General features: G+C 38.8%; 1 protein-coding gene across 2 annotated transcripts in view; it reads right to left on the bottom strand.

Annotated features, from left to right (window-relative positions):
* Positions 1-16,225, bottom strand: part of RMDN2 (regulator of microtubule dynamics 2) — a 73,680-nt gene that overhangs the window by 16,136 nt on the left and 41,319 nt on the right. The window contains exons 6-10 of one of the 2 annotated variants that reach the window (XM_067562660.1): positions 13,949-14,024; positions 11,028-11,105; positions 3,743-3,841; positions 2,074-2,127; positions 1,904-1,984 (exon numbers count right to left, since the gene is read on the bottom strand). In XM_067562660.1, coding sequence (XP_067418761.1) covers positions 1,904-1,984; positions 2,074-2,127; positions 3,743-3,841; positions 11,028-11,105; positions 13,949-14,024 — 388 coding nt within the window. The remainder of the gene's footprint in view (positions 1-1,903; positions 1,985-2,073; positions 2,128-3,742; positions 3,842-11,027; positions 11,106-13,948; positions 14,025-16,225) is intronic. The other variant, XM_067562661.1, reaches the window with a different exon arrangement.

The following is a 16,225-nucleotide window of genomic DNA, read 5'->3' as shown; positions in this document are numbered from 1 at the left end:
CCATCTTCAATCTATGACCTCCTTATTTTCAGATCTGTTGCCACTTTAAATACTTTACTGGTATCTATTTACTATTTTCTTTCCATAAGTGTCTGCCCTCTCAGTACAAAATTTTTCCTCCCCAAACTAATCTGCCTAATCATTCTTGCCACCTATGTTTCCACAGTAGGGTGCTACGCTCTATGGGGGTGTGATTTCTAAAGTGCACTAATGTGCTGAGCACTAATTGGTCCAGGTAGACTCTGTTGGTGCGCAAATGTTCCCTAATGCATTTTAACATAGTGCTGTTTGCCTTAAGTTCTCTCCAACCAGTTTTCACACATTTCTTGAAGAGAATTGATCCTTTCCGTTTGCAGTGTTTGAGGGGGCCTTGTACCCACCATAACCTTCTGGGATCTGTCTGTTCTATTTTGATGCATTTTTATTGTGTAGTATCCAAAATGATTTGCTGTACTTTTTCACCCAGAGCTCACTGCAACATCATGTGGATAACATTAGGGTGAACATGGGGGCAAAACTTAAACCCATGGCTAGCGTGGACATACTAAATTGTCTCTGCTTAAACTAGTTCAGTTATAAACTGTTTCCCTAAGCTCCTGCTGTTGATTTTTCTACAATGCAGTATTGTGTATTACTAACTGATGATAGATCCTCTTAACTTTAGTAAAAAAGGGTAAACTCAACTCATCTTAGCATTAAGTAAAGAATGAAACACTGCTAAGGAGATTATTAATATTCATATTTATACCAATAAATATTACCAGAAAATATCATGCTTAAGTTATTACTTCTATTATATTATTACAATATACTCTAACTTTGGTTGATACTAAGGCCCACCCAGAAGCTGCTGCTGGTGCAGCAGGCAGTGGTTTGTCTTCTGAGCAGGAACATTTGACATGAACTTATTCAAGCTCCACATGCTATACTGGTCGTCAGTCAGACGACAGGGCCACTTAAAGGTTTTTTTCCTTTTAACTTCAGGAATTGAATGGGATTTGGCCATTTCCTCTCAGGGACCACATCTCCTGTATCTCTCTCCTCTCCCACCACATCTGCTATGCTCACAGTCGGGCTTTAGGCTGACAAAACCTAGGTTTGCACTTTTGACGCTCTAGGACATTAAGACATTTTCAGTGGAAGGTCTGTAATTGTAGAACTTGCTTCTACAGGAGATCAGAGAAGGAGCAGGAATCTTATCGCCCTAACGTGGTCTAACGGAGAAATTAAACCAGTTAAAGTCTCTAGAATTTCTGTAGAACATTTTGTGTTCACACACAAAAGTGCTCCACATAGTCTAATAGTCAGTTAGAACAGATTTTCTTCAGCAGATACAACTGGGTAAAGCTCATCTGGTTCAGACTATACTAGTTTAATAGTAGTGTGGTTGAAGAAAAAGTTGAAACTTGTCCTCCTCCTCCTGCTATTGACCCACAGTGCACTGGTGGCCTTCCAGAATCACCAGGCTCCAGAGTACACTGCTTCTAGAAGCAGAACCAGAAATCCAGAATCCAGAGCCATTGAGACCAAAATTATTTAGGGCAGTGCAAATGTGGACATGGGTCAAAACTTTTCAGCACGGCTAGTATGGATGCACTGAACAGTTTGCACTTAAGCTAGTTTAATAAAACTAGATGTATTACAAATGGCTCAACTCTCTAACATAAACCAGGCTCTTTAGAGCAAGCTTTAGGAAGCTTCTCAAACAAACATTTTGTAAGATATTTCACATAGATGGAATCAACCATTGTAATAAACTGGCTTAAAAAGGAAGGAGAAGGGTTTCACCTTTGAGAGGTAAAGTGATGTAGCTTTATTACCATAGTGCATTTGGATACTGCAGCAATGAGTGCCAAAGATAGGACAACAATCACTACAAAAACCTGTCACTTTGGGTACCCACCTCATTGGTAACTGGTAACAATGATGATGCAGAATCACAGTATTTCAGTGCATTGCTTCTCTGGCCAAGATCTTTGTAGCACTGAAAATAAAAAAAAGTGTAAAAACTAACAGACCCTCTACAATACCAGAGTCTATGAATTTTTTTTAAAAGTAATCTGTTTTAGTTACCTTTGCCAAATACACATAATTGTATTTGGAATATCCAGGATGCATTTCTTCAGCCTGGATAATGAAATACGGGAAACAGACACACAAATATAGCATGATGAGACTAATGTGGTCAACTTAAAATTTCCAATAACGCACAAAGCCTCCTCAAAGATTTAGACTGGTTCCCTGCTGTCTCAATCATCTCATGCTGCATTCTCCATAATCCTTTTAGCATTGTTTAAAAAAATATACATGTAAAATTCTTATGGTTAACACACAAAAGCTGGAAAAGCAGATTTTTGAGACTTTGCTAACGTCTTGGGTCTTCTCTCCCTTAAACTCTTGTAAAAGGATCAAGAAAATGCATCAGTCCAGGTACAAAATCAACAGTGTTCACTCATTCATACCATGTGGAAAATAATAATGGGGGGGGGGGGGGAAGTGTAATATTTTACTCCCTCCTGTCAAACAACCAAGCAACCGTTGCTCATTCTAGGCAAGTACTATACGTGGTTGTTTTATCACTTTTTTCACCCTTTTCCTCCTCTCATTGCTTCTTTTATCTCTGTGTCCACCCTCCTTCACCCCATCTCCTGGAAAGTTCAAGATGTTTTTACAATATATTTTGGAGCATCTGACCCTGCTCCCCCTGCTCCCTACTGCTAACTTCGTTGTAAGAGCTCTGGATATACTGCTCTGATGCCCTGCAGAGTTTGATATATGTACTCAAAAACATATTTCAGCATGAGCCACATTAGCTAAGAAGTACCTCAGTGGGATTTATAGTTGCTGCTACTTCTTAGGTCAAAACATTTGCTGTTATTGGTGGTACTGCATATTACCACATAATGGAAAAAATGCACAAACAAACATATTTCATCAGGCTTAGACAGGTGCAGAAGATCACTTAAAACCAGAGTTACTTTACAGCATTGCGCCTGAGCCAAAGTCCATAGATGTCAATGGGAGTCTTTCCACTGACTTAGTGGAAAGTGACCCTTAAATAGAATAAACATTTGTTATATCAGAAGGGTGAGAGTGCAGATGTAGACATATATTGTCCAACAATACAGGAATTTGTGTGTATTTTATTTTAAAACAAAGTAGGGGCATGAAAAAAAGCAAGTTTGATATTGAGGAAAAATGTGTTTGTCCAATATGTCTGAGAAATAGTTCAAGAAATAATCACATTTATGAAAGTTTACCCTTTTGAATTTGTTAAGTAACTTGCATATGCTTAACAGCTGCAGAAGTAGCAGTGATAAATAAAAGTTGCTCAATGGCTGCTTTAATTTGTGTACACACGGTTTTCTTAAAATTGTGAATTCAAACACAAATGCACAGGAACATGCTTCTATGTGATAGAGCCATCTATTTTGCTTCATTCCATGTGCACTCTTAGTATTTACCCAGCTCCTACACACCAGGAGGAATGTACCACTGAAAGCTAGAGAATGCAAAGTTTAGATTAGAAAGAGGGAACTGTCACAGGGTCTGAGTTTTCCACTGAAACTGCATGAAAATCTTCCTCACTTATGTAAGTCCCTCCAAAAATGGGCTTAAAACAAGTGTTGTTCACAAATGTTACTTTTGTCTCAGAGGCATCCATAGCTCTGACATTAAATCTGACAGTCACACAGAGTATTTGGTAAATAGCCACTCAGGAAAATAACTGGATAGGCTCTACCTTAAGGAAATTCTGCAAAGCTTCCTGTACTGTTGAAGTTGGTGGAGTCCCAAAAAGAGTAGCAGCTACTTTCTTCTCAATCCAAGACAACTGTGCTACCTGTAATAAAATCATAGAAGGAAAATAGACTTAAGGCTTATTTTTCAGTTGTGGAGCAAAATCTTGCCTTGTATTACTGTATACTTAAACAATTTGGTATGCAAAGGAACACAAAAAGGCATCTTTAATAAAATATTTTTGCTTCACTATCCTAAAGAGTCATCTCTCATACGAATATTCAATACTCAACATAATTTAAAGGATTTTTAAAATAAATCCCTTTTTACTGTAAAAATACAATATGCACATAATGAGAAATTCAGTGCTAAATACTAATTAAACCAACATGAGATTAAACCAACACTGGGTACAAAGATTAAAGTTCAGGCCAAATATCATAAACATACATCAGTTTTTAAAATGTCAGGGTTGAAACACACTCTATTAAACTCTATTATCTATCTCAAGGGATAGATAGTGTGATGCTAGCCCGGAAAAAGTCAAGCAACTTTGCAAGTTGCATGGCCCAACTCTGACCTTTCAAGATATATTATAGGAAAATACGATAGTGAGGGTCATTCCTTATAAGTAGACTAGAGCTTTGATATGCAAGTGTATTGTTGGTAGTTATCTCTCTTATTAGAAGTTAGCAAGGTAGATAAACTGCTTTCCTGTCTGTCACTGTTCTATTGATTAAGAGGTCAAAAGGAACATATGAACATTTAGATGGAACTTTGAGTGCAACAATACTATTGTTTGTATTTCTCTTTGAAGTTTAAGTAGTAAATACCTCTGAAAGGTTGTAAATGGCCAATTACCTTGTGCTAATGTAACTAGTTACCGGTGTGCTCAGGACATAGGAGATGGTACTTCAGAGTCCCAAGTAATCATCTATTAATTGTTCAAGGAGATACCTGCTGTCAAGAAAATATCAGTCAGCCTGCATGGATATATAAAAGACTATAGTGGACTGGTCCTTTTTATCTCAAATCTGTCCAGGCTTGTCAGGGAAAGTTTGGATCGCAAAACTGAGATCCCTTCACCAGCCTAGAATCACCCTGCTAATTCTCATGGGAGAATTTGAACAAACTCTGCACGTGGACTATTTAGTCTTTATTTCTCTGGACTGGATTTCTAACAAAGAAGCTCTAAACAAGGACTAACAACCTCCAAGCTGTTTGGGTAATTTCAGAGACTTTGCAATTTAAGAACTTTGTAATTCAGTTCTCTACTTTGAAATGGACCTAAGAGCTTTATTTTCATCTATGTATGTATAGTGACCTTTTAACCATTACTGTCGTTCATTTTTTTAAATAAATGTTAGTTTAGTTAATAAGCATTGGCTTTAAGAGTGTATTTGGGTAAAATCTGAACTATTCATTGACCTGTTTGGTAATGTGTCCAATCCTTTGGGATTGGTAGAACTTTCTTACATATGATGGATAAAGATTTTCAGTAACCCCCATCATATTTGACTTGGCTGTCTGGGTGCTAGCCAAAGGGATGGATAGTTTTAAGGGAACTGTGTTTTGTCTATTGAATGACCAGTGAGGTCATCAGAACCTGTTTGTTGCTGGCTTGGTATATCTTATGGAAGAAAAACCACCAGTATTTAGGTCTTTGCCTGCCCCATTCTTTGTAGTTTGCCCTGTTTAAACTATCTCAGCATGGCTCCCCTGGAGGCCAACATCACAGATAGTACAACATGACAGCCCATCTATTGAACATTTCTGAACATTAGAGACAGCTGTTGCTATTGTCGTTATGTGGGTGGCTAAGGCTCTTCTAAGACAGGTTCATTTTTTGGGCATGGTGAGACACAGATATCATTAAGTAGGTGCCCAGTTGTCCACTTGAATTCTGACCAATAGCACATGCCAAGGAGCCTCATGTCCTAGGATTACAGGCTGGTGTAAAGGGACCTCCCAGAGTTTTCTTCATTTTCTGTTGCCATTGTCACACTATATATTGTATGCCATTTCCTTCCCATATATATCTAGGCATACTTCAGCAGTCACAAGAAGGGATTCTTGAGACTGAGTGGGTTACTGCTGTAATATTCTTAGTTCACCACCTAGCAAAATCCCTAATCAAAGCAGGAACAGCACAGGAGATGGGAATACAGGGATGAAGAAATTGGTTTTCTCAAATGGGATGCCACTTCACTGAATGTAGGAACTACCTGTTTTCCCCCAACTGATGTCTGGAGGACAACTGGTGCCTCTGTAGAGGAAAAGCAGGATGCTTCTCCTGCGCAGTACTTTAACCAAAACCCCTGATGCTTATTGAAATTGACTAGGACTGACAATGCATATACCCAAAAAGTTAGGCACTATGATTCCTTGACAACTGCTGGTATGACCCACATATAGGGGCCAGAGAGGAGGGGATGCAGCCAAAGAATGAAGAGAGGTGAAGAACTCTTGTGAGAACCAGGAGCTGAAAAAATGTGGGGAATCAGCAAGGTCATCAGCTCAGAGAGAGCGTTGCATTGTAACTAAAGACCATCAGATTTTGAAAGCTGATAGCTTTCCACTAAAGAAAAGAATCTATTCAAAACTAAAGATTGTAACATATACCTCACCACTGCCATTTACTACAATTTTTCATTTTCACTGAATGTGAATTTTTAAATATTTCTTATTATAAATTGTTCTATAAAATGGGCCATTGCAAAGTATTAATATAGCCAGCATACAGCAGTGAAGTGTATAAAGACTATTTTCTTGTCTGGCCTCAATCACTTTGGCCAAGTTCAAGAAGCACTGCACGGAGACAAAGCATTGTGGCCAAGTCTTGCTGGTCTTCTAGCAAAGGCCAGTTGCTGAGAAATACTTCTTTGCTAAATATCGTCAGTAGGTCTTTCACTTGAAACCACTAAAATAATATTCAGCAAATAAACAATATTAACAAGTAACTGTAGCTATTTTCATTATTCTCCCCCTTCCCCAACACAACACCTCTTTCAAAGTCCTGGTTTCAAGAGAAATACTCTGACAAGTTCACGGTTTCCTGTTCATTAAAACAACATGGTGTTTCACCCCTACAGTGTGTAGTGCCAGTAATGTGCTACTAAGTGCAGCATGTGATTTAAAACATACAGATGTAAGCTAGTGTGTAGATACAATAACTCCTCACACTGCACTTTTCACCAGCTCTTTATTTTCTAAAACCCATTGAGTGGGACAGGGAGGTTGCAGCAGAGTTTAAAATAATATATTGCTTTCTTAAGGCCAATCCATTGCTGCAGGGCTCTTTGCTTTCTTGGAGTGGGAGGAAGTTTTTACTGGTATCTTTAGGTCCATCTGATCCAGATACAGTAAGCACATTGGTAGGGTAGGAAAGAAAAAGGAAGGAAGAAAAACTGCTCATACTGAATCCCTCTGGATCACCCAAAATGCTAGAGTTATACATACACACACTACAAAGATATCACCCCACACACCCACACCCACACACGTCTCTGCTGTGATGCAATAGCGAAGGGACTTCCAAGTTTTCCACTGTGGAATTTCTAATTAGGTGCTTTAATTCTGCAGGCTGATATTTAAATACAAGTTCTGTCTGGCAGTTGTTTTATTTTCTTACAAGATTTAATCAGAATTGCTTCCCTGGGATTTGGTTTTGTATTTTGACTGGCTTGGGCGCACTTCTGCACTGCTCAAACTAAAATAAAAGTATTTGCTCTGCCTTTTTTAAATTAAAAAGAGACACAATTTAAAGCAACACAATCATCTACATTTTAAAAGTATGCATGGGCAATATTTCATTTTTAATATTGTATTTAATGTGCACGGCATTTGATACTACTATTATGGAAAATACATAAGCATCCTACTGCCTTCTACAGAGCTGTAAGTATTCAGATTTATACTCTAATAGCTTCCCCTATGCAAAGGGAATCCCCACCCACCCTATTGGGACTGCTCTCCATCCCCTTTGTGTCATGAAAGTGGTGCCAAAAAAGGGACATTTCCCATCTCATTTCTGGAAGAACACCAGCTTCTTGTCACTGGGATACACTGGAATACTGCCCCTGCTACTGGGACAGTGGTTTTATTAGCATCTTACAATCCCATTTGAGAATGGAGGAGAATTTTGATGCCCTTCCCCTTCGAACTTTATACACCTTCCGGCATAATCTGGTGATGCCCCTCTTTTTGTGTGGTCTTTCCATTCAGAGTCCATTATACTTTCAGGAAGTCAGATATTGAGAGCGAGGCATCATCCCAGAATTTTATTGTTTCCTGATGTTCCTTGGACGAATAGAATCCATGCTACCATCAAGATCAATTCTGAAGGATGAACAATTAGCTACTGAAGGCATCTGTCTTACAAAGTCTGCTTTCACCACTGGAGTCTATCATATATCTGGGGGTCTGAAAAAGAAGACAGTTCTCTACCATCTGAGGATGAGGAGAGTTTGGTCTTTTCCCTTTCCCCTGCTTCTTTTTGTTTTCCCTGCTTGAGAAAGGTGCTCAGAAGAGAAAGCCCAAGGAGTCAACTCCTTGATTAACCATACTAATGTGGGAGGGGGTGTTCTTCCAGGTCACTAAGATATCCCATCTACTGACAAAGAGGGGAACAGTTAAGAAGTCACCTCTAGAAACCTTGGTATCAATAGAGAGGGAAGGACTGGCAGCTGCCTCTCTCAGTTACTGCAAGGGAGGGAAGCAAGCTACTCATGGGCTGCTGCTGACAGAGGCAATGGCTGCCAAAAATCTCATACAAAATTCTGCTGTTGGAGGACAGGGAGCAAACTGCAATTCTCTACTGGAGATTTTGAGGCTACATAAGAAGTGGGAGACAGATGTCTCTAGCACACTCCAGTTCCCCCAGGGTGCAGTGGTACCAGAATTTAGTGCTATTGGTTAATTAACAAAATGCGAACTGTGTCCATTCAAAGTCTTTTTCAAACACCAGGAATCTGCTACCAAGGAAACAAACCTATTAAATCTGAAAATTCAGCCAGGAAGTGACCTGCATTCCTAAAAAATTTCCTCCCCAACGCTTCCTTGGTAATAGCTAACTAAAGACATGCAGTACAGTTGTCTTCAATAAAACCTTCCAATCCATCCAATTTTAGCAAAAATATCACTAAGTCGCCTACTTAAATATCTTCGGAGGTTCTACTTGTTTTATTACAGTATATTAAGATGGAATTGAATTAAGTAATTTTATGTCACAGGACTGTTGGCAGAAATAAAATAACTGGACAGCAGCCTTGTTATAAACTATTGGCTTCCAACACAAATACTTTCATGTTTGCCAGTATAAGAGTTGAGAAAATGCCATAAAACAGTCCGCATATGTATCTACCCATTTAGTCAGCATAAACTCTATAGGTTTTTCATTTAACAAAAAATATGGTATAAGTAATCAGGTCAGATTGATCCCTGGTGTAACATCACTGATATCATTTGAGTAACACCAAGGATGAGTCTGGCAATCATGAGCAATTTGCAAAAAGAAAACTCAAGAGAGTCAACTTTTAACACCTAAGTGGCCTTTATTAGAGGCCTTGGTGCAGTTTCACTGGTATGATTTAGCTGTTCTGTGCCACCCCATGATACAAAGCAGCCATAAATCCATCTCAACCAAATAGGTCAGGTTTATAGCTCCTTTGCATCACTGGAGCAATGAAAATATTTTTTTATAAAAAAACCATGTATTTGTTTGCATAACTTTCAAGAAAATATAACAAACCTACAATACTGCGATGTGTAGCCCACATGGGGCCTGGAAGAGCTAATGTGGGCTGGAGAGACCAGTTATGTTCCCAGATGTACTGGGAGGAAAAGCCAGACTTAATTAAACATGAGTGCCAACTGGGAAGGATCTATGTGGTTACTAAAAAGCCAAGAAGTTAAAAGCAGAAAGGGAGTTGCAGGGAGAGTCTACAATCCCTCTCTGAAAATAAAGAGGTGGGGAGGAGGAAGCCCTGGGATCCTAGCCAGACTAAGAGAAGGCTGGGAAGAAAAGCTGGGAGCAGGAGAAGGAAATACCCCTGGACAGTAGGCCCAGAGAGGAAAGCAGGACTGGGTGAGGATTTTGAAAAGAGAGTTAAGCCCTGAAACATGGGCAAGCTGAGCTATGGAAGAAGACCCGGACTAAAAGGGAAAGAAACAATAAAGAGGCTTGCATGAAAGAGCTTTTACCCTGAGACTGTCCCTGAAGCGAGAGGTCCAGTGGGGAGGAGGAGACTTCTAAAGCAGGCCTGGAAGAAGAGAGGCTCCAGGGAAGACATCCTGAGGGTCACTGGCTCAGGAGAAAGCTCTGGGAGACAGCATTCTGTGACAGAATGAGGAGGAATTCTGCAGCGCCTGGGAATGGGGCAAAGAGTGTACAGAGGATTGATTCTAGGAAGGATAGAAGAGCTTTTTTTATTCCTTTGAGTTGGGACATTATCACCCAAAAAAGAGTGGACTAAATCATGACCTGGCCAGAGTGACCGTCAGCAGGGGGCACCATAAGGGGAAGAGAGCTGCTACCACAAGCAGGCTCTCCTCCAGTGAGTGAACTCTTTGGCAAATACCTAAGCATACTACACTATAAACCAAAGTTACTTAGATAAATATCAGTTTCTCATGGAATTGAAGGACAGGGTGGTTTTCCTTGTCACTTCAGAAAACAACACAGTGAAAACTTAAAGACATACACTATATACTCCTTGAGCCATGTGCATCAACAAATTTTCTTTCAGTACAACAGTAATGCTTGTTACTTAAAAAAGCCGGAGCCAGGAGAAAGCCGCTCATTAAAATATATCCTCACAACACCCCTGTGAGAGGAGGAAGTATTATTATCCCCATTTGACACATGGAGAACTGAGGCACAGAGACTAAGTGACTTATCCAATGTCACACAGGATGTCTGTGGCCTCCCAAAATTCAGATTAGTGCCCCAACACCTAACCACCCATGCATCCTATCCAAAGCTTAGTTATTGTTTCATTAATATATGTAAATAATAAAACAAAATTCAAAACAACAAGGTGCTTTGAAAATGAGTATGTGGTATAGTTAACATATTTGATAACAATGAGTAGCAAGGACAGTCTGTATTAAAACCAGGCATATAGATTATTTCATGACAAGTACATAGCAATGCTTTGTTTACAATTTCAAAGTTTCAACTTCAATAAATGTGTCATTTCTCTCAGATTTCAGTTACAGTATTCCATTGTAAACACATAATCATTTTTCAGCACATTCAAGTCAAATGTTAGGCATAGAAAGCAACTTACTGAATAGCACCATCTTCCATTTAGGTAATATAAAGAAGGATCTTGAGGCTTAAGTTCAATTGCTTTGTCTAGATGCTCCTGTTGGAAAGAAGTTCCAAAGAAAGAAAATGGGATATTCACTTCTGATTGGGAGTGGTTTTCAAATCTTTTAAAACTGCATTGCAAAATCATTTAAATTCTCTTTTGTGACTGCGTTTGCCACAGTTGTTCTAATGATCTGTAAATATTTTAACTGGCAATACCCTTGCTTGTAGAAGAAAACCACAAACACAACTTTGCACATAACGTACCAGGACACATTGTATTTAGAACATGACCTAGCAACTCTTAGGTTCAAACAAACAATTGAAAGATATTTAAAACCAAAAAAAGGCTGATGTGCTCCAAACCTATTAAACTTTGGTTTTAACCATATTTAGTATTAGAAAAGCATAGTGCATCAACCCAGTGAGAACACTTATTTTGCTCCATAGATACTGTATGCTTGAACTGATGATCAACCACTCAAGTGTAACCTTCTCTAGTGTGGAGTATGGTTGCACCATGAAATGGTGCACCATACAATATATTTTATATTCAGAAGCATGACCTGGTTTTCTGTGAGGTGATTAATGTGAAAATACATCCACAACAGATAGTCAAAAACCTCTAGAATTAATTTGACATAGATCTCTAAGACAAGAAGTGAACCATGGTCCTACCTTTTCAATTGAAATGTGACAAAGTATAGATCCTACACCCCTGCCCCACAGTTCAGGAGATAAAATAAGTGTGCATTAAACAGTCCAAAGGATAATAAAAATTAAATTAGATGTTTCTTCCAAACACACCTTTTCCCTCCTCCCCCCTTTTTCAGGTTTCATTTACTGAGGTAAATGCTTTCTGCATAATCAGTATTTCAAGAATAAGGAATTTCTTGAAGGAGTTTTTTTTTTCAACCCTGATTTATCATTTGCCGCTCAAAATAACTCAATTGTCAGATATTGTAGGTTTCACTTTTCCAACATCTCTATTTTTTTAACTAAGCCAATCACTAATATAGTGGTATAAAGTATTATAACTTCTCATCTGAACCACCCGAATGATCATCTTCTTGCAGATCTGGTATCTTCCTATTTCATTTTTTTTTTTTTTTTTTGGCAAACTAGTCAAATATCTACTACTCTTCCAATTTATTTTTCCTATAATTCCCATGTTTTTATATTATTCATGCGATTTTAGAAGTTACCTCTGAAAAGGAGAATCATTGAAAATTTTACAGTTAACTTTTGAGACTCTTCTTAAACTCACTCCTTTTATAACTGCAGAAATTGCTTCTTATTTATATGACCCCTTGTATATGGCTCATGATCGATCTCTTTTCCTCTTAAAACAAAAAAATAAATAAATAAAGCCACAAGAGGTTTTTGCTGTATACAGACTAACACGGCTACCCCTCTGGAACTCTTTTCCTCTGTTCTTGTCCTTTGCTGTGTGTCCAGATATCCTAGGCTTTACTCACTGGGCGCTGTTAGGGTGCAATGCTCTCTGAGATGAGATCTGTACCATATTGATACTATACTATATGCTCTTTCACATCCAAACATAAATAATACATTTCAATTTCAACAACTGCTAACAATTTTACTTAATTATGGATGCATTTTCATTGATATAAACTGCCTTATTTGGCATAGGTGTTTATTAGTTATGCTTTTTTTTCTTTTTTGTTATTTACTGTGTAATGTAAAATGCTGATACCTCTGAATAGTATTATATAAGGGACAATTCTGCCACCCTTGCTCTTGTTGAATAGCTCCACAAGTATATCAGCCATATATTTCTGGGTCTCATTTATTCATTGGAACTACCCGTGCAGCAAGGTGGTATTCAACATAGATTGTTTAGGTGAGTGTGGGCCTAAATAAATAACATTTAAAATATAATAGCATACAGGAAAACTTCTCCTTAGACACCTTTAAATTACAACTAAGATTTTAAGCTTTCTGTGGCAAAGACTCGGTTCCTTCTTTTTGTTTTGTAAAGTGTGATGCACATCCATGGTGCCATGTAATAGATAAAAATTAAACATCAAAAGAAACCTTAAAAATTGGAACAACAAAGGAAATAACGCAAAGACTGGGCACTGGTTGGTGTAGCTAATAGAAGCAGGGATGCTAGCCACTGCATTCTCTCTTGTCAGTATCCAAGGGGCCAGGATTCCAAGAAGCAGGCTGAGGATGCCTGTGGGGATGTACTCTGCTGCTGTAGAGGAGATATTGGAAGGAGACTGAAATACAGGCTTGGATGGCCAGAGATGAGTCAGGAGAAAAAAGGCAGATTTATGAGACAACCATGTAAAGATAGTAATCAAAGCCATGTGTGTGTGTGTGTGTGTATGTGAATCCTTGGAAAGCATGTAAAGCAAGAAAAGAAGGAGGTGATCAAGGACAGAGACCCCAGCAAAATCCTCCCCCATGTTACAATGCTAAGTGGCACAGCCCAAATTTTTTAATGTGAAATATACAGGTATCTGCAAATGGAAAACATTAAACAAAATTATCACTTTTCAAGGGTGACATGAAGCAACGTCAATCACTGTAAGAAATCGCTGCATTTAGTGTTAAACTTGTTTCAGTTTTCTTTTCTTTTCTTTTTTTAAATTACAACAGCAAAATAACCCCACTTTTTTGCCCACTTTCCTTAGGTCAAGGAAGAAAGCAAACATCTTGTCATTGTTATATGAAGTCATATTTAAATCCTGGTACTTTGAAAGCTAATGGACAGTATGTGGTAGGAGCCCATAAAAATAATTTCTTAACCATAACATTGGCACTTAAACACACCCTGAAGCTGAGTCAGTTTTCTGCATTAAACCTACCTTTTATACTATCAGGGGAAGAAAATGAAGAATAACTGCTAAGGAAACTACCAAAACGTACCTTAAAGAGATAGCCATTCTTGATTTTGTTTTGTATACTGTCAAACTCAGACATATAGCCACACATAATTGCAAACCTGAGGGGGAAAAAGCAAAGCAGCAAAAATAAAGTTCACACATTTATGATCATTGTGGTCAAATCCTTTTGAATCAAATTATAAAATATTTCCATAATTACCTCATACATCGCTAGAATATTCCTTAAGATTTATTGGCTGGGCCAAAATTTAGTATGCATTGTGCATATTTAGAAAATAGAAACACGTGATAAAATGGCAGCAAAAAAGTTGTTAGATGCTGAAAAAGCATAACGGACTCTGTTTGGGCTGTCATGGAAGTTTGAATCGGGAACCTTCCTTCAGAGCTGAAAGTATGAGCTTCCACTACTGAAGCCAAAGGATTAAGGATAATGTTTTTGAAAGTGCCAAGTGACTCAGGCACCGAAGTCCCATTTACAAAAGTGACCCAGGCACTTATGAGCAAGTCAATGGATTTAGTGCCTACGTCACTTCCAAAAAAATTGGAATAAGGCGCTTCTGAAAATGTATACCCTTCAGGTTCTAGCGGCCAGCTGAAATGTAATGTAATGTAACCTTATGTGGACCAGCCACTAGAGGTGGGGAAAGATCCACACTTTTAATATGGGCTACATAAGCAGCATGCACACATCCTGGCATTCAGAGAAGGGTGAAAGTTGCCACAGCTGAGGTTGTCAAGCTTGAGAACAGGAGCACAGCTCACTATACATAGAAAACAGCATTATCACATCCTGTCTTTCAGAACCTGCAGTCAACAGTGAATCTGCCTGAGCGAACCATTTCACCTCCATGGTGGAGCAATTAGCACACACAGCACCACAGCTAAGTAGCACCAAGCAGATTAGCTGAACACTATGAAAATCTGTCAGCAATATGTCAATAATGCCAGTGGGGGTGACAAGACAGGCTCCGGACACCACCTTGGAAGGAAACCGATGATGTCTGCAAGTAAATACAAATACCCACCCCACTAATACCATGGAAATACCGAGTGGACTGTGATCATACCAAGGCGTGCTCAGGGGATACCATGGGCTTAGGTCAAGGTGGAGAGCTAGTATGAGTTGCAATGATTTTTAACTGTATGAATTGACCTTGAGATATCTCATCTGCAAACACTTAACCTCACATCAATCTGCTATTGATAATATACCTGAGAGGCCCATGAGTCCAGAAAGATCACACACATTTGATAGGACTGAAACTCCAGCAAGTGGCAGATATGACTGAAAGAATACAAGATTGACTCTCCAATCATATGGTTGCATCAATCATGTATTCACAGGCTAGCAAGGTTCACAGAAATACTTTCTTACTTATTACAAGAATGCAATGATTGTCACATCAGTTACATGGTGCCAGAGAGGTTTGATAGGGATGTTAGAAACATGAGAGAGGGCGCAAAGGATAGAACTGACAGTTCACAGTGTGCAAAGCTCACCAAAAGATCTTGTACATACATCTTCTGTATAAATTACTTTCACAGATTCTGTTTGTCTGGCATATTCAGAGCAGCACACAGAAGCAGAAGATGCAGCTACACAGAGACTAGTCTATGATATTGTATTTGAGAAACAATATGTGATCATGTAATAAAAGACTGCATCATACTGCATATTCTTGAAGGATAGGTCCATCAATAGTTATTAGCGAGGACAGTCAGCGATGCAACCCTGTGCTTTGAGTGTCCCTAGCCTCTGTTTGCCAGAAGCTGGGACAAGAAGACAAGGGATGAATGGCTCAGTGATTGCCTGTTCTGTTCATTCCCTCTGAAGCACCTGGCATTGGCCACTGTCGGAAGACAGGATACTGGGCTAGATGGACCATTATTTGACCCAGTATGGCTGTTCTTATGTACAAGGGAGCAAAGAATTAAGGTTGTGTGCACAATCTTAACTTTGCCATTTCTTGACTTGTGAATGCTACCGTAACATTCTCTTGAGGTAGATTTTCTGTTATGGAAATGTATATAAATAGATTACACTGTACATGATGTGGCGGCACTGGATAAGGGCAGAGTATTCTCAGCTAAGGGTGGGGCTCCTCATGATGTGCTTACACTCATGAGTGAACAGTCAGAAGATTGAAAGTGTCTATCTTACCTATTTGATTTATGGCTTTTTCTGCTCCAATTGTATTAAGCAATGCTTTCACTTTTTCCTGCTGCCTAGATTTCTACAAGTTTTTAAAATATCCTACTCACTTTTCAGAATGCCCCCTCTCCCTTTTACCCATTCCTC

This window comes from Emydura macquarii, unplaced genomic scaffold, assembly GCF_026122565.2.
Source record: "Emydura macquarii macquarii isolate MOO-44397 ecotype Brisbane River unplaced genomic scaffold, CSIRO-AGI_Emac_v2 contig_2457, whole genome shotgun sequence".
NCBI classification, from domain to species: domain Eukaryota; kingdom Metazoa; phylum Chordata; order Testudines; family Chelidae; genus Emydura; species Emydura macquarii.
The sequence above is the reverse complement of the archived record's forward strand: the minus strand, read 5'-3'. Positions and strand labels throughout refer to the sequence as shown.